This window comes from Manacus vitellinus, unplaced genomic scaffold (genome assembly GCF_001715985.3).
Source record: "Manacus vitellinus isolate BGI_N305 unplaced genomic scaffold, ASM171598v3 scaffold_20_pilon, whole genome shotgun sequence".
Taxonomy (NCBI): Eukaryota; Metazoa; Chordata; class Aves; order Passeriformes; family Pipridae; genus Manacus; species Manacus vitellinus.
Window position 1 is genome coordinate 700,468 of NW_021939471.1, and position 25,969 is coordinate 726,436.

At 52.7% G+C, this 25,969-nt stretch overlaps 2 protein-coding genes and 1 long non-coding RNA gene across 4 annotated transcripts; 1 reads left to right on the plus strand and 2 right to left on the minus strand.

Moving 5' to 3' along the window:
* Positions 1-4,952: 4,952 nt before the first annotated feature.
* On the minus strand, positions 4,953-14,243 carry LSS (lanosterol synthase). Its single transcript, XM_018071646.3, has 20 exons — positions 14,180-14,243; positions 13,994-14,102; positions 13,468-13,589; positions 13,040-13,136; positions 12,120-12,255; positions 11,805-11,913; positions 11,360-11,478; positions 10,853-10,950; positions 10,689-10,716; positions 10,011-10,067; positions 9,721-9,792; positions 8,979-9,029; positions 8,692-8,841; positions 8,257-8,353; positions 7,973-8,078; positions 7,353-7,418; positions 6,863-6,943; positions 6,446-6,616; positions 6,070-6,148; positions 4,953-5,983 (listed from the first exon to the last, which is right to left on the minus strand). The coding sequence occupies exons 1-20, from the start codon at positions 14,241-14,243 to the stop codon at positions 5,792-5,794; spliced, it is 2,004 nt and encodes a 667-aa protein (XP_017927135.2). The 3' UTR covers positions 4,953-5,791.
* Positions 14,244-16,569: 2,326 nt separating this feature from the next.
* On the minus strand, positions 16,570-17,802 carry LOC112841051. Its single transcript, XR_003212695.1, has 3 exons — positions 17,742-17,802; positions 17,493-17,674; positions 16,570-16,669 (listed from the first exon to the last, which is right to left on the minus strand). It is a non-coding gene; the product is annotated as an uncharacterized LOC112841051 (long non-coding RNA).
* Positions 17,803-18,544: 742 nt separating this feature from the next.
* On the plus strand, positions 18,545-21,077 carry S100B (S100 calcium binding protein B). Of its 2 annotated transcripts, none has more exons than XM_008920671.3 (3): positions 18,545-18,631; positions 19,525-19,677; positions 20,133-21,077. In XM_008920671.3, the coding sequence occupies exons 2-3, from the start codon at positions 19,540-19,542 to the stop codon at positions 20,271-20,273; spliced, it is 279 nt and encodes a 92-aa protein (XP_008918919.1). In that variant the 5' UTR covers positions 18,545-18,631; positions 19,525-19,539; the 3' UTR covers positions 20,274-21,077. The 2 variants fall into 2 exon arrangements, with proteins under 2 accessions (XP_008918919.1, XP_017927154.1); XM_018071665.1 differs by having other exon boundaries at positions 18,616-18,693.
* The last annotated feature ends 4,892 nt before the right edge of the window (positions 21,078-25,969 follow it).

A 25,969-nucleotide genomic window follows, 5' to 3' on the forward strand; every position in this document is an offset into this window, starting at 1 on the left:
CCTGCCACCGCCCCCAGTCCTGGCAGGGCTGTCTCCTGCCCCACAGAGCTGTGCCCCTGGGGGACTTCTCTGCCACAGGGCAGCCAAAGCCAATGAGCACTGATGTCTGTGCTCTTGCAGGGGGCTGTTGGGAGCGGCAGCTGGAGCAATTGGTGGCAGTGCTTGGCAGCTGTCAGAAGGCAGAAGCTATTGCTTCCTCCAGGAATGATTTTTGCATGCAAGTGATGACCTGCAGCACAAAAACATCTTTTCTGTGAAGGCAAAGAAGAATCTGGCCTTTGATAATCCTAAATTCAGGAAACCAGGAATCCACATTATTTTCCATTGCTCAACACAAGAAGTGTCAAATCAAGCTGCAAACTTCCCAAGTTCATTGGCACAAACTGGAAAGGTTAAAGATTTGCAAGTTTGCTTCCCACCCCAAACCAGCAACTCCTTTGCCTTAACAGGGTCCATTGAGAGTCAACTGCAAAAAATAAACACTAAACTGAGGAAAAAATAAATAAATAAGTAGGATATTGTTTGGTTTTCAAACACTTTTCTGTTAAGAGCTAATACCATAAGAATTTCATTAAGGTATAAAAGCTTTCAAGGAATGGAAGTTCACTCAGTGTTACAAAAGCACCTCACACAAAGAGGGATATTGCAAAAAACACTAATCCTCCCTCCAGTACAGGTAGATAAGTGGCCAGTAAAGTATAGCTCTCCCCTCTTCTGCCCTGGATGACAACCAGGACCACTGACAGAAAGAGTCCTAGATATTCCTTCTGCCCTCCATAACCAAAGCTCTGCAAAACCACAGAGGCTGCCTTCAAACTGGATCCAGTTTCAGCCCAGGCCTCTCACCTTCCACACAGCTCCCTCCCCAACATTCCCAACAACACCAAATCCTCCCAAACATCCCCACAGAACCCCTCAACACCCACCCCGCCCCAGCATCTCTGGCTGATCCCTCTGCAGAGCCTTCCCACCCTCCAGGAGATGCACATGCCCAGGGACGGCACTCAGGATCATCTGCTCCACCACCTTCCCTGGTACCGAGGGCAGGCTGCCAGGCCCGTAGTTCCCCACATCATCCTTCCCACCCTTCGTGCACGAGGGCCTTCCATTTGCTCATTTCCAAGCAACTGGCAAGTCTCTCCACTTAACCAGGACTGCTGGTCAGTGATCCAAAGCAGCTACCGAGCTCTTTCTCCAGCTCCCTCATTACTCTCCAGTAACAGAGAACATTCCACAAGAAAGCAACTTGTGCCACAAGAGGCTTAGAGGAGACCCCTCAGCACTGCTATGTCCTGAAGGAACACCACTGGGCTTGACATGGAGCTCCAGGCAAGCTTATAACCAACTACCTCACTTGCAGCCCAGCCTTGGCCAGCATCCACACACGGAGGCAGGATTGCTGGGGGGCACTGCAGGGACCCAGGGGAACAGGACTGGTTGGCCTGTGTACACGTGGCACCCCCTCACACCCCTAGGATCACCCTCAACCCAGAAAAACCCTCCCGTGGCAGCAGAGAGGAGCATACAGCACCTCACAGGGTATCTCAGCTGAGTTTGCCCCCAGTTTAAGCTCTGCTAATGCCCAGCTGCCAAAAAGGCCTACCTGGATCTCTCCAGGATGCACAGGACGAGCCAATGAGCAGGATGCTTTGGCAGACAAACCTTCCAACCCCGGCCATAAAGTCATGGAGTCTGAGAGTCATGGAATGGCTCTTTTTATAGCATGAAAACACTGGTCTGCATTTGTGTCTCTCTTTTTGTGTCATGAGCTACAATTTCTGAGGAACGGAAACAAATTTCCCCAAACCAGAAAAATAATCTCAGGAAACTTTCTTGGAGGAGGCTGGAGTTGCCACCCAGGATCACAGGTCCCAAAACCATAGATCAAAAGACTCCACGAGATGCCTTGGGTGAGCCTTTCATAGATTCTGGAGCTGGGATTTTTTCCAAAGGAGAAAAATCACCTCAGGTAGCATCCTGGGAGTGGTGTGGGGCTGACACCTGGGATCTCAGGTCCTGAAATCAGAGATCAAAACACTCTAGGAGATCCCTGGGAGGAGTGTCAGAGTATTCCTGGAGGAAACAGTTTCCATGAAATGAGAATTATACTGAATATATCCGGTATCTGTTTGATCTCTCCTGCATGTGCTCAGTCCAAAGTTGCAGCTTGGAGCAGATTTTAACACTATTAAGATACACGTTTTCCTGTGTGTTCCTTTTGTTAGGTGAGAAGCACAGAGAGGGTTCACTGTTTTATATGAACACAGCTCACAGCTGCTTATGGCTGGGATTTCACAGAAGTTTGGAAAGGCTTGGGGACAATTCCTACTGAATTGCTTTGAGGTATGGACAAAATTGGCTGCCAACATCTATCTACAGTTTACTTTGTCTAGCAAAGTAGTGAAAGAAGGGAATCATTTAAATAATGAAAAACACAGTTCCTGTCCTTGGGGAACGAGAGCCTTCCTGCCTGGAAGGGATCCTATAGGGTAGAAGGGGTGGCTAGCCAGCAGCTTCCTTCTTCTTTGTCCTCCTTGCCAAAACAACCGTGACTGTTCTGGGGGGACAGAAGCCTTCCTGCCCAGAGGGGATCCTGTGGAGTAGAAGTTTTGAGCAGCCTCCTCCTTCCTTGTCCCTCTCCTGATAGAATCACAGAACGGTTTCGGTTAGAAGGGACATTAAGGCTCATCCAGTTCCAACGCCCCTGGCATGGGTAGGGACACCTTCCACTAGACCAGGTTGCTCCAAGGGCCCTGCAGCAGCCAGGGCAGCAAGGGCACGCCCCCCCCCAGCTCTGGGCTGTGCTTAGCTGAGGTCATGCCCAGCTCTGGGCTGAGCTCAGCTCTGGTTCCCCCCTGATTTCTGAGCTGAGCTCAGCCAGGGTGTCCCCCCTCCATTTCTGGGATGTCACCTCCCTTGAAAGAGATCAGCTCAGATTTGGTGGGGAGCCACATCCTCAGCGCTCGCCAGAAAGGATGTGGGACACAAAGAGAGTACCAGGAAAACCTGCAGCTGTCCAGCTCTCGGGTTTCAGGGAGTGCCAGAGAAGTGTGTCTGGTTCATTCAAGACAGCTAAGTTCAAGTTCATGATTCCCAGGAATCTCAGCAGGTCCCATCCCATCCCCTCCAGACCCTAATACCACTCTGTGCACCACCCTGAAGAGCAACAGACAAAGAACAAGAAACATTCCTTCCCAATAAGGCCCACAGCCTGTTCTTTTAAACAGGTGCCCAGAGCACCTGCTGAGAACCACCTCTGTTATAATCCTGGCTCTCCCTTAGCAAGGGATCAGCTCCAAAATGATCCTCACCCCTAAACCCACAGATGTTCCTTAGGACAAAATGCAGAGCACAGGGACACCCAACTAGGCTGATGGGGAGAAGGACTTAAGACCAGCTCAGCCTCTGATAACAGGTGAAAGAAGTGCAGAAATATATCTCACCAGTTGTGGCTGGGAACAACTGATAGGCAAAAAAAGGAGGAAGTAAGTTAACATTCAAATGTAGCTTGATTTCTTTGTTGTAAATGAAAGGCAAGATAGCAACCTTGCACAAAATATTCCTAAGGGTTTTCTTCTGTAATTCCCTTAAAAAGCAGGGGTTCCTGGAAGTCAAAAGCCTGAAGTTCTGGGGCTAGGGGGCCATCAGCTCTTTCTTGGGTGCTGTTGTTTACTTTGTCTGTTCTTATGTAAAAAAACAGATTTAGAAATCACCATCACACAGTAACCCTAAGGCCGGGGTATCTCGGGGTGTGAGGGAGGAAAGTCAACATTCAGAAAACCTCAGCAACTATAATACATTCCTGTTCTGGTGTGCTGAATATGAAAGGGAGACTAGAGAACCAAGTGTCCCAGCCTGTGAGCAGCCTGGCCTTTGAGCCATGACACACCAGAGCACCTCACAGTTGGTATTTAAGATACCAGTACCCCAAGAATGTAATTTCAGCTAAGTCATGTCATTGTCCAGGTTCAGCCAGGGACCCACTCATCAGACACCTGAGAAAACTGAGCTGACTGCCAAAAGGCTTCAACTCACAGGAGTATCTAAGACAGCTTTAAAACATGAAAAAACACCATCAAGACCTAAAATCCATTTAAATGGCCTTTAGCTCAGGCAGAGGAAAACAGCTTTCACACTCTATTTAGGAATCATAATTACAGTCTTGTACTGTACTGAACTTGAACACTACCTTGCAAATTTTATAATCTCTCACTCAGAAACAAGACAAAAACAAAGTGCAGCCTGAACCCCTAAGCTAACAGGTTTGGTTTACCTTTGGAGAGCATCTATTTGCTGCCCAGCATCTCTGCTGTATGTGATGTAATGCTACTCACCACGAGTCCCCCACTGCAAAGCAGAGGGAACATTTTCCTGCTCTGAAACTGAAAGAACTGAAAAAAGAGTTCCTGGAATTCCAAGAGAGGACAGAAAATTAATTACATTAAGCATTTTACGGTTAAAAAATTTGCAAGGCAACCCTAGTTTGGTTAAAGCCGAGAGCTAGGTGAAACCCAAACAATCATGTCCTCTCAAGACACATCACAGTGTTACACTTGAATAATTCAGTTTCAGCAAGAAGAAATTTAAATGCAGAGTAATCTCACAGGCAGGTGTAAAGGTGTCCAGAATTTGGAAAAGGCAACCAGGGCTGTCGACACAGCCTGAGCTGAATTTATTTAAATAGGCTTTTCTATCCTGCTTATCTGCACAAGTGTAAGGAGCAGGATAAAGGAAGTGATCATTCCCCTTTAGCCAGCTGCTTCCTTCATTATATTTTTCTGGGGCCAAAAGCATCTGAAGAGGCACAGACTCCCAGCATGATTTGCTTGTTGGTGGAGATGATGCTCATATCTCTGGGGACAGGGAACCCCAGCCAGGTGACATGAGGCTGCTGTGCCAGCTCCCCTCTGCTTGGGACCCACACTGGGCAGACAGTAAGGAGAACAACACAGTTAAAATCCTCTTGCCTCACCATTAGCAATTTATTAACCTGTCAGTCTTCCAGCTCTGGCTATGAATGTCCAATGGCACCATGGCCTGAGCAGAGGCACTTGCTGTGCTGGGGGAAGGCTGGAGCCCTGGGGCCCAGGCTGTGCCCTGATGCCAACCACCTCAGGGCTTCCTGCTTCAGCTGCCCCTTCTCCAAAGTGGGAACAATGGTGGTGACTTCACCTCTGAGGTGCTGGGAAGCCAGATGCCATCAGCTGGGGGACAAAACCATAAGAAAATTGAGTGAAGCACTCCTTTTTTCCACACGTGGGGGAGGACAGGTGCCCTTCCCCTCCCGGCACAGGCTCCAGACAGTGCTTTAAAAGCTGTCACTGGCACCCACAGTACAGAGCCCAGCTCAGCAGGGATTGTGAGGGGTCCCCCATCATAATACTGGGCACTATGGCGAGGCCCCAAATCCCACACTCTTGGTACAGACAGCCAGCCTGGGAGGATAAAGGCAGACTTGCTCTACTCAGGATGAGAGTCTGTCCAGACGTGGAACACAACACAGCTTGGCAGCTTTCTAAGATCTTCCAAATGGTTTGAAAAGGCACTTCACTCCCCATCCCAGGATGGAGAATATACCTGGGAAAAACCTTAAAAAGGGAATGTTTAGAAGAGGTTCAACAGCAAGCAGAGGCTCTGCAGCACCAGGGCAGCACCCCTCCCTGGCAGAGGGAGCAGTCCACATGCTAAGGTCAGCATTGAGACATCCCACGCAGCACACACCCCCGTGGTCCCACACAGCCACCAGTACCCAAGCCAAGTCCAAGGCCCTGGCAGCCCCAGTGGCCTAGGTTCAGGCAGACACGGTTTCCTGCCCAGCCTGCCCTGCCCCTCCCCAGGGCCCCAGCCCAGCTCGCAGCTGCCCAGCCAGGGGGCTGTCAGGGTGCAGGCGGCAGAACCGGCCCAGCGCCCAGATGGGGAAGACGTTGCGGTACGCAGTGTAACTGATGGCACACGACTTGTTGAACACCCCGGCAATGTTCTCCTAGGAGAGAAGCAGAGAGCAGAATGGTATGAGTGACACGGGACTGCAGGGTGTTCAGGAACGCCTTGGGAAGACTAAAGATGTACCTGAGGCCAGTCCCCATTGGGCAGCTGCTTATCAATCAACACTTTAATGCCTCTTTCCAGCACGTCGATGTCAGGGTACCTGCAAAGCACAAGAGAGATGTGAGCACCCTCATCCCAACTGTCTGCAACACCCATCCATGCGCTTGGGGAACTCAACCACCTCCAGGCTGCCCCAAGCTTGTCCCAGGCATGCTGAATGCTTTGGAAAGGGCCCCCCACAATCCTAGGACACCAGAACATTTTCCCAGGCTGGAGGCCTGTAGTTGTGATCAAAACCTTTGCTTTGCATTGGCCCACACCAGCCAAGCCCAAGGCCCAACACAGCCTGCATCTCCCATCTCCCTGAGCACTCGGAGCCAGGTGAGGCTGCTCCTACCTGACAGCCATGAGCCCCAGCAGGGCCCAGCAGGTGTTGTGGATCTGTGATTCAGCACTCTGCACATACGTGCGCTGCTCGCAGGACTCGAAATCCTCTCCCCACCCACCATCTGCCATCTGCTTGGAGAGGAGGAACTGGCAGGCCTGGGCCACCTCTCGGCACGCAGCCCTGCAGGGATGGGGCACAGAGTCAAGACAGGATTGGGGACAGGGAGCATTTGGGCACCCACGGTTCTCAGCTGTAAAGAGAAGCTGTGCCCACAGTGAGTGCCCTGGCCATATTGCTCCTGGAAGAAGCAGTCCCTGAGGCAGGAGAGTCCATGCACAGCAAGGGCATCCCCCTAGCCCCACCATGGAGTCCTGCCCTGACCCAGGAGGCAGGTAGGGGCAGGGCACCCAGACAGCCCCTTCTCACCCATCACGGTATGTGTGCTGCATGCAGGCAAACGCCTCCAGACCGAACCAGGTGCCGTAGGTGAAGCAAACCCCCCAGCTCCTAGGAGGAAGGGGAGAGCAGCACTGTCAGGGGTGCGACCCAGGAAGAGGGAGGCTGTGACATGGCTGTGTTCACAGAACAGCAGAGAGCCAGGCACAGAGCTGCAGCCTGCCTTCCCCTATGGCACAACCATGTCCAGTCCCACCACACCTGCTCCCAGCTAACCCAGGTGTCAGCAGAACTGGAACCACCCTGACCCCCAAGGCTTCTCAGGGTCTTGTGCAATGAACAAGGTACCTGCTCCACCTGGGCTGCAGGGAGAGTAATGGAGAGCAAAGCACAGCAGCTAGAGGAGGATCAGCCCCTGCTTCTCCTCCCACAGATCCTACCAGTCAGGAATGCCTGCCATCATGATCCCTCTCACTCTGGGGCAGCCAGAAGAAAAGTGGGCACTGAGAATACAGCTTACCCTTCCCAGGACCCATCCGCTCGCTGCTTCTTGCGACAGAAATCCAGGCCCTTCCGCAGAGTCTCCCTGGACAGAAGAGAAGCCACCCACTTCAAAAGCAGCTCAAACTCAGTGTCTGCTTCACTGGGAGCTCCATCAGCCCCACTGAGGCTTTGATGGGTCCCATTATTGGAGGGCACAAGAGGCAAAAGCATGCAGACAGGCAGCTACATGGTTCAGGATATATGTAGGTATAACGTGGGTGTATGTGCCCCAGCTGGGGCTTCTCTGCCTCATGGCATTGGCAAGCAGGGACCCAGCCTGCAACTGGCTGCAAGAGCAAGACAATTGCTAAGTCAAGAGGCAGACAGATCTCCACCAGTTTCTCCCAGCCTGATCCCAAACAGTCTATGCCTTGCTCCTTGGGACAGGCGGGGCCCCAGACTCTTGCAGGGTGCTCTAGTTTGGAGAATTCACCAGTATCCAGGCTGGCCACCACCGGGGCTGCCCCATGCCAGTGTAGAGATCCAGGCAAGACCCCTAACAGGACTCAGCAGGGGCTGTGCCAAGAGGCCATGGCAGGCATCTTGAGAAGTGTAGCCTGTCTTCTCCCCTGCCCAGCTCTCATCTGAGAGCTTCACCTGATCTCCAGGGCTCGGTGCTCAGGGAACTTGCTCTGGAAGTGTCTCAGTGCCTGCATGACAGCCGACGTGCACTCCACGTACGTGTAGTCGATCATGATGTCACCTGCCAGCGGGTGAAGGGGATCAGTGCCACAGCCCCTTTGCGGGTCAGCTGCTGCCAGCCTCTCCCTCAGACCCACAGCACACTGATCCTACATCAGACACCCACTGGGCATGGGGAGGCCAGGCCACTTTGTCCCTTCACAATGGGCAGAAAAACCAGCCCCCACAGCTCCCCTTACCAAACACCTCCGAGGGGTTCAGCATCTCCAGTAAGTGGCCTCCTCGCTTGGTTTCATATGTGGCAAAGCCTCCATCCGAGTTCCTCATGCTCAGCAACTGCCCAGACAAGCAGAGAAGAGCTGGGACTAGCTCACAGGCAGTACCACCCCAGTCTGGCCCCCAACCCAGGTATGAGGACAAAGTCAGACCCACAGGTCTATGGGGCTGGCAGACAACCAAGGTCTCAATCCACAGGGACAGGCAGGCCCAATCTAGGCCATCACATCACATTATGTTACATAGGCAGCTCTGTATCACAGCCAAGAGAGTGTTGCCACACCAGGCCTCAGATCTAACCAGATCTAACACCAGATCTAACAACCACTCAGGCCTTGACTTCTCTTACAGGTTTACCTGTCTGCATTTCCCTTGGCCCTAATTTTTGCAGCACTTACCACATTCACAGCATCAAAGAGGCGCTCGGGGGGCACGAGATTGGCTATGAAGGGACACTTCTCCTGCAGCAGCATGACCGCCTTCAGCCCCTCTGCTGTGCAGTCTGCCACAATCCAGCCACAGTCCCGCGTGCTGAAGGGGAAGCCACCCTGGAAATGGATCAGGTGAGCTCAGCACCTTCCCCTGACCTTGTAGGGGGGTAAGTGTTGCCCCTCATTCCTGTCCCCCCTGCCCAAATCCCCACCCTGGTCACAAGTCCTTTGGAGATCAGTCCCAGTCACCGTACCTTGTTCATATGGCGATAGTATTTCTGGTAGTCAGGTGGGTTCTCCGGGATCTGCAGGAGGCAAGAAACAAGTGAGGGCAGCCTGGAAGTGCCTGGCTGCAGGACCACAGGCTGAAACCATTGCAGGTGCAGAACAATGTGCAAGTGCACAGCACCTGTCTTTCACTGAGGGAAGCAGACAGAGGTCAGCTCTGGAGCAGAGAGTGCTCAAGAGAAATCACCTTTTGGCCTGGTTTAAGCAAATGTTGCTAAAGTCCCCCCCTTTGGAAGCTTTCCTGCCAGGGAACCATCTGCTTTGAATGCTCCCATTGGCAACACTGTGAACAAGACTGACTGCATCTGCACCAAGCTGCTGGTGACAGTGACCCCCACCTTGAGCCACTGGCCTGGCCAGCAGAACTGAGCTCATACAGTCACTAGCCAAGGGGCCTGGGTTTCCCAGAATGGTGCCTCAAATGTGTTGGTAAAAGAGAGGACGAAAGGCAAAGAAGCCTAAGCTTTAAGTTTTGCAGCCTCTCTAAGCTCAGGCAGCCAACCCAAATATCCCTGGGCCTAGCCAAGGTCCTCACCAAGCTGCAAAGATGGTTCCCTGAAAACAGGGAGCAGAAAACAGGAGGTTGTCCCTAGAACTTCTCTAGTCCAGCCCTTCAGAAGAGCTCTTCAGAAGGCAACAGATGCGTCAAACAGGGTTCTGAGCAGAAGCCAAGTGTGCACAACCAGCCCACCAAAGGGCTCTGCTCACCTGGGAGAACCTGAGGAACTCATGGGCGTTCTGGAGGCAGGATGTGAATTCAGGCATCTCCTGAGCTTCTGCCTGGAAAAAGAGGCACACAGTCAGCACTCAACAAGGAGCTGTGGCCACCAAACATGCTCTGAGCAGATGTATGTTTGCCTAGCTCAGTCACAGGATGCCAGGCCAGAACTGACACAGCAGAGCTCCAACAGAGTGCATAGCAGGAGCTCTGGTATTCGGGGACATGTGAGAGGAAAACATTTTCCCAAGGCAGCACGTAGCACTGCAGGGTGCATTACCTCCAAGAAGGCTTGGATGGCAAAGGCAGTATCCCAGAGCTGGGATCCATTTGTGCCCTGCAAGAGAGAATGTTGATAGTGAGAGGCAGGTGCTAGCCAGCACCCTGACCCAGATGTGGGGTCTATGGGGCAGCATATCCTTCCCACATCACACCCACTAGCTGCCTCCACCCTGTGTCTCAGTTTTATGCCATTCAGCATCACAGCTGATATGCTGGCACAGAGGGGACAGATGCAGTAGGTAAAGGGACAGCAAGAGAACAGGAAATAAGACAGCTGCTTCAGCCTGCTCTGTGCACAGCCAAGGCAGGAGCTCTGGCCAGCGCTAAGGAGCAGCAGGACACAACGGCTCTGAGAGAAGCAGAGCTCAGACCACATGCAGGATCAGGGGCCTGGCTTTCTTCTTCCCTTCTCCCAGAGCCTGTGGGAATGAAGGAAATGGAGGCCTAGAGCTGCCCCCTCAGCTCACAGCCACAGAGAGGCAAACCAGCAGGACAGGCACTATTCCCTCCTGGCACAGCTGGTGGAAGTGGCAGTGAGACAGAGAAGGCCATCAGGCACCAGAGGTGAGGTGCCAGGAGCTCAGGCTCGGGATGAACACGCTATCCCATTACTCCATGGGCTGCCCCAGCACGCCCTGGTCCCTTCAGTCATAGACGAACTCCTACAGCACTTCACCTGCATCTTCATGCCGTCAAGGCCCAGCCTGTGGGAGAAGAGAGCACAGTGATACAGCACAGGCACAGCAGGAGCACCAGGAAGCAGGTCGGCAGCCCCGGTGTGCTTAATCCACAGGGATCAGAGCCCTGTGCCGTGCCAGGAGGGTCACACTCAGCCCTTACCAGAGATAGTCCGGGATCCTGGAAACATGCTCCTGAAAAGCTGGGGAGTTCTTCCCATCCACAAACCAGCGAACCAGCATGTTGATCGTCTTGGAAATCTGCCACAAGGAGCACTGTCATTGCTCTGGACAGAGCTCCTTCCAGCCCCAGAGACATAGATCCCTCCCACTCAGCACAAAGCCATCCAGAGGTTGTCCCGGCCTTGATCCCAATGGCTCCATCACCCAGCATAGCTGAGTTAGTGGGGCAGGTGCCATGACATTACTCCAGAGCTTCTCCTCACAGCATTTCTCTGGAACTCAAGGACAGGTACCCCTCACCAGCTATCCCCATGCTCTCTGCATCTCCTGTGCCCTGCTGGCCTTACGCTCTTAAAGATCGGGAGTTAAGCAAGATCTGGTGATTATTGGTTACATGCCACAAATGCAAAGCTCTGGGGAAGGGCACAAGCTGGTCCCTAAATAACAAAGGGCGAGATATTTAAAGGATTAACAGCATATGTCCTACTGGTCCGATGCTGATGCACTTGGTGAATCTATCATCAGCTTTGATGTGGTCGTACAGCTCTGTGATGGCTCGCTGCCGCAGGTGAGTGCTGTGGTGGGCTTCATACACGTTCATGATGGCTACAGGAGAAGAAAGGGACATGCAATGAAAACAAAAACCCACCCCGTGCAGCCAGATTCACTTGCTGTGGCAGGCTGCACCCTGGCTCACACCACGACCAGTTGAGGGAAGCACAGAACTGCTCTGCCCCAGAGCAGCCCGAGGATCTGGGCACAAGGCCCTGATGCTCTCAGGGAGGGAGAAGTCCATGGATCACATAATCCATGTCTCCAGAGCGTACAGCAGTAGCTGCCAGCAGACCCTGAAGAGCCCCCATGGTGCAAGGCAGGTTCAGCTGCACGAGCAGCAGCAGAGAGTGGCAGGGGACAGGGCCCCCCGCGCTCACCGTAGGCAGCGCCCAGCAGCCAGCTGTGCGGGGTGTACACGTCACAGGCAGCCACGTTGTTCCTCTGCGCTGGCCAGTCTATGCTGGCATAGTCCTGCACGTACAGCTCCTGGCACGAGACAACACAGGCCATCAGCCTGGAAAGCTGGGAGCAAGCACCCAGGAGCAGTTACTCTGCTGTCTGACAGAGTGACCACGCAGGGATAAGAGATGCCGCTTCGCAAGCCAGAGGCCGGCGCACAAGGACATGGCCAAGCGCAGCAGGCAGTCGTGGAGCCATGTATCCTTGCCCAGGAGGATCAGCTCCTTCCTTACCTGCCTCAGGCTCCGTATGAGCTCATCCTCTTCTGCTGACAAACGCTTGGCGTAACAGTAGCTCATGGGAAGGTAAACCTGGCGGCAGTGACACCAGAGCCGGGATGGGTGGGCTGGGAACCACGTGGGAAGCAGCCTGATTGCAACAGAGAAGGTTGTGAGGAACAAGGAGGGCCTAGGGCAACACGGAGAGATGGTGTGTGGAATTCCCAGAGCAGGGCACACCTTTTCCTGTCCCCTGCACCAGGGGATATAAACACAGCCTGATCCTGCTGAGATCCCCCCAGCAGGGGTGCTCCCTCCACACCAGGGCCAGCAGACACTGCTCCTGGCCCAGATGACAGAGGGCAAGGAGGACCTTGAGCTCAGAGAAGAGGGAGGGGAGAAGCCAGTTCAGTCATGTGGGACTTTGAAGGCAGAGGCCCAGACTGACAGCTACTGGCATTTGATGACAAAGCACCAGCAGCCCTTGGTCCTGTGCAGCCCCTGATTTCCCCCAGAGGTAATGTCACACACTTTCCCTCTCTGACACCCAGCAGCCCTCTGAGAGGCCCAGAGAGGGTACAAGTGAGGGTTAGGGTTGGTAGCCTTACATGTGGCTGTCCCCTCTGCTAAAGGCCCAGTTCTGGCTGGCCAGAAGATACTGGTGACAGGCAGGGAGCGCACAGATGTATCAGGGATCCTGTGGGTAATGCTAATTGGGCTGAGCTCTGGCACCTCCCTTGGGTGCAGTGTTCAGTGCTATCCACCCACTGGCCGGCCTGCTGCTGGCTCCCAGCTGACAAGCAGCCTGACCACCTCTAGTTCCAGACCATAGCTGGAGTTATCCCAGCAAACACCAGTGCCTGAGACAGTTCTGGGTCGAGGCTGGCGGTAGGACTGACAACATCTCCTCCCTCCACAGCGAGGGGGGCACATACCACATCTCTGGGAGAAGCGTGTTCATTCCCTCCCAGCTGTAAACGTTCAAGACAGCCAGCCAGAACTTGCCCCAGGAAGGGATTCCCACAGCACCTCCTGCAGAGAACAGTATCAGCTTACAGGGTTAACGCAGCCATACCAGCTCCCTTCTTTCTTCCCCATCACAGGGCCCACTTCTCCCCATATTTGGGAACACACTACTCAGGCTGGGACACACGTCCTCAAACAGGGCAAGCAGGCAATGGTACAGAAACATAACACAGCTTCCCACCACTAATTGAAAACACAGGTGCCACCAAGGGCAAGCAGGAGCAACAGTACTTCCACTACCTGGCAGCCCCCCATGTTCTATGCTGCCCTTCATGTTCCATGTAGCCCTCAGGTCCAGCCAGACCTCTCTGACCAGTGTCCCAGCCCCATGGCTGACCTTTGCTGTGCAGGTTGACACGGGCCCGCACGACGTCAGGGTCATCCGGTCCGAGCCCCAGGATCCTCAGTGCTACGTAGTTGAGTGCTGTGCCAAACACCGTTGATTTGTCTTCCACATGCCTGTCAGGCACATATACAGAGACACCACGGCCATTAGCCAGCTATTGGCATTAGCCAGGCATAACCCACTGCGCAGGGCTGTCTGTGTCAGGGTGAAGTGGAATGACAGGGGTTACTGTGAAAAAGGGGGACCCAACTAATCCAGGAAGAAACATTGTTCTGCACTACCCAGTCGCACACGATGCTTTGGCATACAGTGACACAGAGGAGATATGGCCAGACTTGATGCTCTGGCCATCTCTGTGACAAACAGAGTACCTGAAGTGCTGCACAAACCAAGTCCAACCATCCAGAGCTATCACAGGTGCCGAGCCCCCCTCCCTGAGCTTGGGCACATCTGACAGCAGCTCCAAGTGCTGGACCTTGGAGAGGCCATCCCTCAAAGAAGCATCTTTGCTACTCACAAGCCCCAGCCTCCGTCCGGCAGCTGCACAGAGCGCAGGTAACGTATCATCTCCTTCCGGAACCCCTCCGGCAGCTGGATTTTGGCCGTGTGGCAGGTGATGAGGAGACCTGGAGGACCAGACGGGCCGGCACTGTACAGAGCCGAACTGCACACACCCACCCCCGGGCAGGTGCCCCAGGCCTACCTGGCAGCAGGAAGTCGCCCGCCCAGTGCCCATCCTCGGCCTGCAGGGGCGCGTAGTACCGCATCCCCGCGGGCTGCCTCCCGGGCCGAGTCGGCCGCCGGCAGCGCCCGTAGCGCCGCGCCCTGCGCGGAGACAGCGGCACCTCAGGCGGCGGGCCCGGGAGCGGCCCCGCGCCCCGCCCGGCGCCCTCGGCACCGTGTCCAGCCCGAGGCTGTGCTGCTCCAGCGCCGTTCTGCGCCCGCGGCTTCTCGACATCGCCATCGCCATTCGCCCGGTAGACAGCCAGCGCTTGCGCCCAACCTTGCAGCGCAGCGCGCAGGCCGGCAGCTCCGTGGCCGCCGCCGAGCGCCGCAGGGCCGCCCCGCCTCCGAAACCGCCCATGGGACACGCGGGCAACCCTGAGCCGCGGTTCGCCACCGCTCGCTCCACCCATGGACCGCGCTGCCCGCCGCCACCGTCGCGCCCAATCCCGATTCCACCACCGTGACCCAAAAACCCGCTGGCCCGCTGCCATCACCGCTCTCTGGTCCCGGTCCCGGTCCGCTCCCGCCGCCGGGGCCGCGCCGGAGCTACCTGCAGTCCCACATTCGCCTCACAGGGCGGCAGCCAATGGGGGCGCGAGGCCGGGCGGAAGCCCCGCCCCCGGCCGTCCCTTCACGGCTCCTCCCGCCCCGCCCGCCATTCCCGGCTGAGGGGGGGGCGGAATCCGTGTCCTGAACGTCCGACCCGGCCACACGGACCGCGCTGCTTGCCCGAGACTGCACACCCCGACAGCCCTCCCGTCCCTCTGGGGGACAGCGCCAACCCCCAGAGCGACTGCCCCCACCTCCCTGCACCCCCAAAGCCCAGCCAGTGGTTCCCATCGTTAATGGCAATAACAAACCTGGGTACCCAGCTCATGTTTTTAGCCCTTCAAAGCCCCTCGGCTCAGGAAGGCTCCGAAAAGGAGCTACAAACGCCATCAGGCACACAGGGGTGTAAATCCCAGAGATGCTGTACTTGCTGTGTTGAAAGGGCTGGGAATTTGTGTATGTGTGAGGGTGCGAATTTATCATGGACTTTGTTAAATGGAGTGATAAGATTTCTTTCTGCTGCTTTTCAGAGTGACTTGGCTTCCCTCATGCCACAGAAGCGACACCAGATCAAGCTCAGCTGGTGGAAAACCCCCTCCACCTCTGTGCACTGCCTGGCACAGCCACTCCTAGGGACCTCAGGGGGCCCAGGGATGAAAGAGCTACTCCCAAATGTGGCACCCATCAGCATCCCAGGACAGAAACAAGCCTGTCTCTTACTACTTATAATACTTAATACTTATAGTATATCATGCACACTACAAGTCGAATTTAAATTGCTCCTCTGCTAGCAAATAGCTCTTCACTCATGTCCAGCATCACCTCAGGGATTATTTGGAAAGGATGCAGTAATTTTATTTGTGAATTAAAGAATTAATTTGGTATTTATTTTATAAACTAGGCTTATTTTTGGTTTAAGACAAAAAGAATTGTCGTAATGAATCTGCTGAGATGAGCTTCATGTAAGCATCTCCACTTCCTTGCAGATGCCAAAATCTCTAGATAATTTATGGTAATGTTTGTCTAAAGGCTGTGGTGGAAGATGAACCTCTTGGATTTATTTTTCTGTCTTTATACAACCTGCCTGCCTCCAAAATTTTTAATAATTGCCAAACTGCTGTTATCTCAGCATTATTTTTATACAAGTTTTTCTATGTCTGGCCCTCAGCTGAGCTCAGCCAGGAACAAGCTCACCTCTGGCTGCTGGGTTTGTAGCTTCAGACATGGACTCAGTGCCCATGGACAGAGCTGGGGAACCTGCTCCCTGCAACACTGCTCTCTGTGCTGGCACTGTGAGTGCTACAGAGGCAGAAGCAGCTTCTTCACCCTCCCACCCAAATTCCACTGCTTTCATTGCTTTTTTCTCCCAATTCAATGACTGCTGGCCTTTGTCTCTAGTCTGGCAGAGCCTGGCGCCACACACATCAGAGAGACAAAGAAACAGGCTGGCTTGTCTCTCTGAGCCTGGTATGAAGAGCCCACATTGTGTTTTACCACAGAGAGGGAGACAGGCAGAGGGCTGAAGTGTTTTGCTCGGCCTTGGGCACTGTAAAACCCCCTTGTTTCTTTAAACACATCAGCCCAAAGTGCTGGCCAGGAAGCACTGACTCTGAGGAAAGGAGCCCCAAGGTCACACTCCTGATCAAAGATCAGGACATGAATTTTAAAATAACAGAAGCGGCTGAAAGCACAGCCAGCTCACAGCCCCCCACCCATGCCCAGACCTCCTGGACTGTCACTGGCTGGGTCAGGGATGACCCAGGAGACCAGTGTTTGCCAGGATATGAGCCTGGACAAGGATCAGGGAAGTCCCTTGGAGCTGCTCATTAGCAGAGTCAGGAAAGGAGCAAGGTTTTTGGTGTTCCTACCTGATCCTACTGCTCCTTCCCACTTATCAGCAGATCATTCCAGACCACACCTGTAAAATAGAGAAGTCAGAATGATTTGGGGGTGAAATGAACAGTAAGAATCATCAGGGAAGGGTATTTCAAGACTGTTTGCGTTTTGATTTGTCAAATGCTAATTTTTCTGTTCCATTTTAATGAAAGGTCACTTTCCAGAATGACATCAGAAAATGGTTTAAAGAAGCTGAGCTAGGACCTCATCTCTGACTAGAAATTATGTGCTTTAATGCATTTCTTGGCTAAGAACCGAGCTAACAGATCTACCAGATCAAATTGCCATCAGCAGAGAAAAATAGTGTTTCTTTCCTGCTGACAGAGAGCCCCATTTATAGCCAGCTCTTACATGAATGCAAATATCCACGGAAAAAATCAAATAGTGCAAGACTGTTGACAAACTACCTCTGCACTAGAAACACCATTGCCTAAAAGCATCCCTGCTGTCCCTGACAGTCCAACCAGAGCACAGATAACTGGTGTAGTTTGCAATGCCGTAAATGCAAGAATTTCAGGGGCCAGATAAATATTTAGAGTCAACATACTCAGACTTAATGCTAGGGAAATTATTTTTTCCCAAACCAGTGTTTGAACCTGTTACAAAAGCTTCCATGAGCTGATGTAAACAAATGATCAATGTAGATGGGTTTCTTTCACACCAGTACATGAAAAAGTTTTTAAGTAACATGGTAGGTGGTGTCTCAGTAGATTTGGGGAACGCAGGAACTGCCAGGAAATGTGTCTGTCCAGCAACCTGGTCTTGCCTCTTCAAAGGGAATTTTTTTTTTTTTAAGAGGTCCAGACCTTCATCCCACCCCCCAAGCATATATATAAGGCTCTTACCCTTTCCACATTTCTCTGCAGGAGCTGAGTGTGGCAACAAAATGGGCTCTTCATCATGGGCACTGTTCACCCGTCTTCTTAGTTAGCAGGAGTGCCGCGTTCTGAGTCACACTGAGCCTGAAATCCAGCAAAGGCCTCCGACATAAAGCAGTTACTGATCGAGTGCCAGATCGAGTCCTGAACTGAAAAAGGTGTAAATGGCAACATGCCACAACAGTAACATCAGACAGCTTCAACTTTGGCTCATACCATCTTATTCCTGGGAAACAGCGTGACTTCGCAGTGAAATACAGTGAAACTTGCTTTCTTCAGCATGTTCTCTGTGTTTATTAACCATTTGCTTGTCCTGTGCCACCGAGAACAGTCTAGGTGAAAGATGCTGCTTGCTGCTCTTGCTGTTTGTCACCTGCTGCTCTTGCTGTTTGTCACTTACTGCCCTCCACATCCTCCTTCCCTGCTGGCCTGCCTGCCAGTCCCCACACAGCGTCACCTCCATCGGGTCTGTGTACAAGCCTGAAAGGGAGATCTCTGGTGGAAAGGAAACTTCCAGCTCTTGGGTTTAGACAGAAGTGCATATAATGCCGGTTAACGGTGGCTGCTGGGGCTGGCCCGGGACCTGGGAGCCCCCCGCGTGGCTGCGACACGGACAGCGGGTACACGCAGGCAGGAGATTCCTGCCCCCCCAGTCACAAGGGTGGTGTCACAGTCACTGGACGAGTGACAGCCGTATGAGAACCCACGGCCCCTCCAAGCAGCTTTTCGCCGGGGTATGGCAGGCACACCGGCAGGGATCCGGGAGGGGCGGCTGCTGCCGCCAGCCCTGTCCATCAAGCACTGAGAGCCCGATACAATCGTGATTGCCTCGCAAAGGCACGGGGAGGGGGCAGAGAAGACGCGGTCGGGCGAGTCTCAGGGGTGCACAGTGAAGGGACAAAGGGCCACAGCGGCTCCCACGTGGACGGCCGTGGGCTGGCCGCGGGTCAGCGCCACTGCGGGCAGCACTGCGGGCCCGGAGCCCGGCCCGGACACCCCCGCCTTCGCCTGCCATTGGCTCCAGGGGCTCCCCGCCTCCGCAATAAGAAGGCAGCGAAGCCCCGGGGCGCCCATCGCTGAGCCACAGCCCCGCCGGCAGCAGGGAGGTGAGAGAGGCCGGGGGATGCCGGGCGGGGGCAGCGCCGGGGCACCGAGCGCTGCGGAGCCGGTGAGGAGCTGAAACACTCCTCAGCCTTGCGGACGGGGAAGGAGGCAGGTCGTGAGCATGCAAAGGGCTCTTAGAATGCACGCATGAAGTGCTTCGAGAATATTTCCTACCTGATCGGAAACAGTCCTTCTGTTTGGACACTGACTGCTGCATGGGGGAGGAAGTCAGCTGGAGAATAAGGCGGTGGGATGAGATTCAGTGCCTTGTGGTGGAGAAACAGGAGCCAGGTCACGGGGCAGGAAACATTTTACCTGTGGGGTATGAACGAACAGAGTGCCATTAGTTTTTTTTCCCAGCTTTTGGGAAGGTGGTTTTGCATCTCTCCCTTTTTGGTTTGTCTGTCTGTTTGTGAAATCTACAGGAAACGCTGCAATCCCAATGATTATCGGTCCCAGGAGGGTCACCAGATCAAGTGAGGGAGGAGGGAGGTTAGAGAGATGCTTATTTCGTCCTACTGGCACTCATCAAAACTGGCTCCTGCCTGGTTCCCCTGACTGCTCGGCTGGAGACAGGCCTGCAGACAAAGGCGTAGGCGAGGCTGCCTGTGACAGAGGGGACAGCAAAACTGTTCTGAAGCTCTGTGAGCAAAATGAACCCTTACCTGTCCCTCTCCTCGTGTTGTGGCTCTGCGTTTCTCGAGAGCCCCTGAAAACAGAGTCACAGTCTCTCATAAGCTTTTCCCCTGAAGCCAGAGCTTCTGTCAGTCCTTCCCAGCAGAATGCTTTAAGCACGGGGTCCGGTTTTGCTGATCGAGGTGGCTGTGCTTCCAAAGCAAAAGGAATTGCTGGAGCTTGCCCAGGTTAATGTCCTGATCGCCCCCTCTGACCTCAGGGCCACGCCGTTACCATGTCTGAGCTGGAGAAGGGCATGATCGCCATCATCGATGCCTTCCACCAGTACTCCGGCAAGGAGGGAGACAAGCACAAGCTGAAGAAATCAGAACTGAAGGAGCTCATTAACAATGAGCTGACCCATTTCCTCAGTGTAAGTATTGTCCTCCTCACAGCTCGCCTGGCTGGGCTCAGGTGGCATTAAGCAGCCTCCGCACTCCGCTAACTCTGTCTCCCACGGGGAGCAAGAGCAGGGGAAGTGGTTTATCCACACATCAGGGTGCTAAATCATTTGCTCCAGCTCTGCAGAGCAGCAGGACAAGTGCAACAGCCTGCATGGCAGGCTGGGGTGTGGGTTGGATACTAGGGAAATTTCCTTCCCTGAGATGGGGAGACAGCCTCGCCCCAAGGGGCTCAAGAGGTCTCTTCCCAGCAGCACAGCTGTGGCTGCAATTCCCAGAGGCACAGGGCAGTGCCCCAACACAGACTGGAAACGATGTGTCTGAACAGAGATTCAGCCACGAGAGCACCGGAGAAGGGGGGACATGTTACTGTCTGGGTCCCACTCTGGTCCTCCCCAGCTTTGGCTGCCTATTTCTATCCCTTCAGGAAATCAAAGACCAAGAGACTGTGGACAAAGTCATGGAGGCACTGGACAGCGATGGGGACGCTGAGTGCGACTTCCAGGAGTTTGTGGCCTTCATTGCCATGGTCACTGCCGCTTGCCACGAGTTCTTTGAGCACGAGTGAGCTGGTGGAAAGCAGGCGAGCCCCTTCTGCTCATGCTGGAGAGATGCAAGGCAGCATCACTCCTCTGGGAAAAGGAGTGGGTGTGACTACAGGCTCCTTAGAGTTCAGCTTGTGCTAGACTTCAGCAGCTTAATAAGTTCTGCAGCTTTGTGAAACAAAGAAAAACCTGTACAGCTCAGGAAAGCCTACCGGCCAGCGCCCACCGCGCTGGAGGCAGCATGTGAGTGCCTTGTCTCAAGCTCCTTCCCTGCTGTTGTAAGCCAGGAACATGCCCAGGGCTGGAAGCAGGCAGACGCTATGATCCAAGCTTGCTTGCAAAGGAATAAGGGAAATTTAAGGGCTGAAGGACAAGGTGATGCAGAGGGGCTGGTTATGGAAGCCTGTTTCTGAGCCCACTGGCCTGAACAGGAAGGCTCCCAGTGATTCCTGTGGGCTCCGTGCATGCCATTCACCCAGGAAACCCAGCTCCTGGCCCCTCACAGGGGCTCAGTAGAGCCCACCCATTTCCTGGCAAATTGAGACACCCTTGGCTTGCAAGGCAAAGCATAACTGTCTAAAAGCATAACCATCTAACAGCCCAGGCTTTCCTCTTGTTGATCAATTCTCCCTGCTTTTGGCAGCCTGCAGAACTGGAAGCAACAGCGTATGAGGCTTCTGGGCTGGGGTCAGCTCCTGGGCCTGGGATGTGCCTTGGTAAGGTGTCCAGGCTCAGTCAGAAGGGATGGGGGATTGGCCCAGTGTGACCACAGACCAGGCACAGCCTCCTGAGTGTGTGGAAGTGGCAAAAATAAAATGTGGTTTCGGTCTCTGGTGAAAAATGTGTCCTTTTGTGACCTGCACCGTCAGAGCGGGAGGCTGGAGGATGCAGCCTGAAGCACTGCTATAGCTCATGGCCCTGGGTTTCTTGTTGGGCATCGACCCTTCACCTCCTCCCTGGTGTCACTGTGGCTGGCCAAACAGCTCAAGGTTGTCACCACCACCATGTTCCATCTGGCTGTCCACACTGGCAGGTGCACCTGTGAGAACAAAGGAGCACAAGGCACCTCTGCAGGAGTCATCCAGGGGCTTGCAGTTGTGAGCCCTTACAAAGCCTAAACTAAACCTAGGGCAACCTCCCCAAAGTCTATGCTTCTGCCTTTTTCAGTCTGCACCTGCTGTCCAGCTCATCAACACCTGTGAGTTGGGCATTCCCGGCCAGCAACATCAATAGTGACAGATTCATGACAAAGATGCTCACAGTTGTCATTGTTTTTACCTCATTTCCCATTTTATAACAATTTCTTGCACAAAATGACATGTCTTTGGACAGGAACCATCTTGCTGCTCTCACCTGTCTCCCCCAAGCTCTGCAAGGGGACACTCAGGTAGAGTCAGGCATACAAGAGACCCCATCTTATACTTCACCTGGCACAAAAAGCCATTTTGCCATCCCAGGGTAGCGCTCATTTGTTGAGACAGTTCAACTGTTTTCAGCACTAGTACGGAGCTGAGGCACTGTGTGACAAAAACAAATGGGGGCAGACAGTGTCCTCAAGATTGGGAAGGGTAGACAGGACTCATGACCCTCTCTGGAGCCTGAACCCGAGGGTGCGATGCTTCCATACAAGGGTCTCCAAATCTCACCTGCCTTCTGCCCCCCTGCAGCAGCAGCGCTCACATGATGAGGAATCCTTCCCCAAGAGCAGGCCCGTTCAGCAGCTCTGCACAGCACTGCAGCAGCAGCAAGCTGTAACATGCAGCCTGAACGCTGGCAGAGCCGGTGCGACACGAGAGCAGCAGCAGGGAGTGACACGGCAGGACTGCACCCGTGTTTCTGGCAGTAAGGCTGATCCTTACTCAGCCACACCACTGCTGGGAATTCAGAGAGGCTTCACCCAGCACAGGAGAAGGTGGAGCTGGTGCCTCTTGTCAGAGAGGAAGAGTATGTGTCCTCCTTTGAGGTGAGCACCCTGACTGCAAACGCTGCAGGGTGCAGTGCTCAGGCTACTGAGCCCCTGGCACACCTCCCGGGCCGGCAAAATTGAAATTCCTGAAACAGACAGCACAGTCACAGGCCTCACCATCACCCAGCCTGCACTGCAGCTCTGCCCCCCTTGTGTTCCTTGTCCCTCTGCACAGGGGGTGGCTCAGCTCAGACCGTGGACTGTGGGGACAGCTGTACACTGGCACGGTGGGGGAGGCCAGCAAAGCAGTTTGGGCAATGCTGGTCCTCTGCCAACAACTCTGCTGATCCCTCAGGCCTGTTGTCCCCTCACACACACAGGACAGCCACAGCCAGCCACCTCCAGCACCTCTGCTCACAGCCTGGGCCCCCCCCGGACCGCGCAAGCCCCGTGCCCAGCCTACAAAACCCCATGCAAACAAGGGGGCTGTGCACAATACCCGAGGTGTGTACAAGACCTCACAGGCACTGATTACATTGATCTGATGTTGCATCAAGTCAGGAGAGCTCAGAAAATCCATGTTTCCATCATCAATGACAGCCTGCAGAAAGGCAGGTTTGGTGACAGTGAGCTCTGAGTTCTGCGCTGTGGGACCCTCAGGGCCCTGGAAGGTTCCCCCAAGGATCAAACAGCAGCTTCACACCAGCAGAGCCTACCTGACGTAGGACACATTTGTCAGTTATGCTTTTGACTCTCTATAAAGAGGAAGCCAACGAATTTTCCACCAGGAAGGACACCAACGGAAGGTTTCATATATTACAGACTTCTGTTCAAGATAAGACCTACTTTCTAAAAGTGAAACAAAGAGAAGAAAGTACAGTAACAGGAAGGGCTTGAGATGCTTAAAAGACTCAAATTCACTTCTGAAGCTAGAAAATTGACAGAAGGGCAGATTTTGTACATCCATGCTGTATTCTACCTCTGCTGAATCGCATTTTCAGAATTTAGAATGATACCATTACTTTTTGCTCCGGGAGATTAGAATCTGCACTTTTACTCTCTCCGCAGATAACTTCAGGTGAAGTGCATCTGTGAAAGGGATCCCTGCATCAGAGACAAAATTACCAGCACTGTAAGAGTACTTACAGCCCCCCCCAAATGTTCTTCCACACAGGATCTAATCTTACTGAGTGCTGACTGTTGCTGTTAGCATATCTAAAAAAAAAAAATATTCTTCATCTTGTTAACTGTTGATGGAAGTGCATCCAGACTGAATCATTCAATATCAGAGTTTGCATACTGACAGCAAGAAAAATAATTTAAGAAGGAAACCAAAATATGTTTTTTTTCATAAATCAGATGTGGACTTTTACAGACTCCAGAGAAGGAACACAACCAACCATAGCACTGTCATTCACATTTGGCAGAAGTAAAGACAAATCATGATTTTGCAGTTACTTTGCCAGGTAAGTTTTAAGGAATGCTAGAAAAATAGCAATGTTTATCACTTCCAAAATGTTTATCACTTCTATGTTCAGGCAAGAATAGGGTTAAAAATCCCAGAAATGACTGGAGGAAAAGACATATATTATTTTAAGAAATGTACCGAAATACAAAAAAAGACAGAACTCTGCTTATATGGCACTGGCATAACCAAACTGGAAATAGAACCTGGTGTACCCAGTTCCTCCTAAACAACACAAAACCAACACAAAATCTACATACAAACACAAAAATTTGGCCAATTAGAACTGGCCATGACGAGAAGCTCTGGCTTGGAAACATCTCATTTGAAATATCTGACCAGATAAATATTTAAAGCATATTAACTGGCTGAATATAAACATATAAGCAAGAATATACCAAGCATCAAGTAAATGCTGAAGTGCAAAAAAGTTAAAAAATTATTTCATGCAGCTTTGCCAGCTGTAAATTAGTTCTTAGATGTAATCCAGCTCTATCATCTACTAACACAGTTTCTGGCCTGATACACTGATATACGGGAAATGCGCAAGCTTTCCCTTTTTGCCCTTAAAACAGAGTTGTGGATATTCTATAGAAACCAAACCAGAAGCCTATCCAAAGAGATCCTTCAAGTGCACAGTATCTGTTTTCATAGAATGGCAGGGAAACAGTGGCAGGGAAACAGCATCAAAATAATCAGGGACTTGGTACAGAACGCTTGCAACGTGCACTTAAAATGAACACTGCTTCCTTTTTTCCACTGTAATAAATTCCTGGGTAACAATTAGCAATAAATAAGGGCGTTAAAGCAATCTCATAGTACTGCTGCCAAAATGACATAAAGCTTCTAAAAAGTCAGTGTGAAGTGGTGGCTCACAAAGAACACTGCTGCAATAAAGGCAGCTTTATTAATGTTTACAAAGTTATTTACTACTCACCGGAGTCCAGTCTCTCACCCCAGAATAAATCTGAAACATTCTGCTTCAACAGCAGCCCTCCTGCCCCATTCCCTCAGCAGCACATTATTTCAGAAGGAGACAGGGCTTAGAATCCCTTCTTAGTACATTTTCTATTCCCACAAATCAGGTAAAAAACCCACAAAGGACAACAACAAAAATCATCCTTGTACCTTTACTACGAGCTGGGATTTCAAATGTCGTACCCATTTAAGATGAATTATAGGTTTTTGAATCCTGATCTCATTAGCTTTGAGGAAGATGAGTTAAGATGTTTTGGCACTAAAAACCCCTCGTGCTTTAAATGCATGTCACACAGAGCACTCTCTGGATGCCAGGCACAATGCCTTGCTGGAATCAACAGTGGGAAGAACAGCAAAGGCTCCAAGATGCCTTGTTACGTGCACTGCTTTTAAACACAAGTCACATTTTGCAGGATCAATTCCTGCCTGTTTCCTAAACCTACTGCTGGTACAAATGGTTTCTGTAGGTACCTCAGCCCTCTTGCCTTTTCAAGCAAAAACTTTGCCTTCATTTAAGACACTACAGTTTAATTTGTTTCCATAAACAACTATCCTTCTTTAAATCTGAGTAAAAGCAGGTGCTTTGGCCAGGAACCCCCGAAAGTCTGTGTTAAAAGATGCAGATGACATGAAAAAATCCCCTGCCAGAGCCCCATTCCCAGGATGGAACACCCTGTAACCACGGAGTGTTCTGCACACCATGCTGACTGTGGGCAGCCTCAGCAGAGTCTGACACAGCTGCTGTGCCCCAAATAAGTGTTTGCCCTGAACCCTGTGTCAGAGGAAGAACACCAGTCGGAAACGCGCTCTGGAGTAACGCCGGCGCAGCACAACGTTTTATCTGGATAAAAATTAAACCAGACACTCTACCTCCCATGACCCACACTGCAGGAGGGCACAACAGCTGTTTTAGGGATTTTTACAGCCTTCCAACGTGCTGCCACAGCAGCTGTGGGTGAGCCTGGCGATGTTGCTGGAGGCTGTCACCTCCGTCCTGCTGCTTCTGCTCCGGCTTTTCCTTCCCAGCCAGTGCTTTCGCCCTGGTCGGCATCAGCCTGGATTGGCATCAGGCCTCTCTTTGTCCTGGGCTGGTGCCTTTTACAATGTTTCCTGAAGGTATAAATTCTGGCTTGTGCCTGGCTGCAAACCAAGCAGGGGCACGGCTGGACCTCGCTGTGCATCCTTGCGCGGGGCTGGAGCTCAGAGGCCCCGGAAAGGCTCGGCCACACGTGGAGCAGCAGCGAAGCCCAGAGATCACCAGGTGCTGCTCAGCGGAGTGATGTGACGTGCACCGTGGTGGTGACATCATACAGGCCCAGGCCACCCAGCATCACCATGGCAGCGACATCATACAGGCCCAGCCCTGCTGG

Bases quoted from the DNA above. Each gene is read 5' to 3' on its own strand.
- LSS (XM_018071646.3), bottom strand. From the start codon at position 14,243: ATGCGGTACTACGCGCCCCTGCAGGCCGAGGATGGGCACTGGGCGGGC. The intron at 10,717-10,852 runs GTAAGGGCTGAG...CTTCTCCCACAG, and splicing joins AGGATCCCGGACTATCTCTG to GCTGGGCCTTGACGGCATGA. The intron at 8,354-8,691 runs GTAAGTGCTGCA...TTGTCTGGGCAG, and splicing joins TCTTTGATGCTGTGAATGTG to TTGCTGAGCATGAGGAACTC.
- S100B (XM_018071665.1), top strand. From the start codon at position 18,649: ATGCCGGGCGGGGGCAGCGCCGGGGCACCGAGCGCTGCGGAGCCG. The intron at 18,694-19,524 runs GTGAGGAGCTGA...CTCTGACCTCAG, and splicing joins CACCGAGCGCTGCGGAGCCG to GGCCACGCCGTTACCATGTC. The intron at 19,678-20,132 runs GTAAGTATTGTC...CTATCCCTTCAG, and splicing joins AGCTGACCCATTTCCTCAGT to GAAATCAAAGACCAAGAGAC.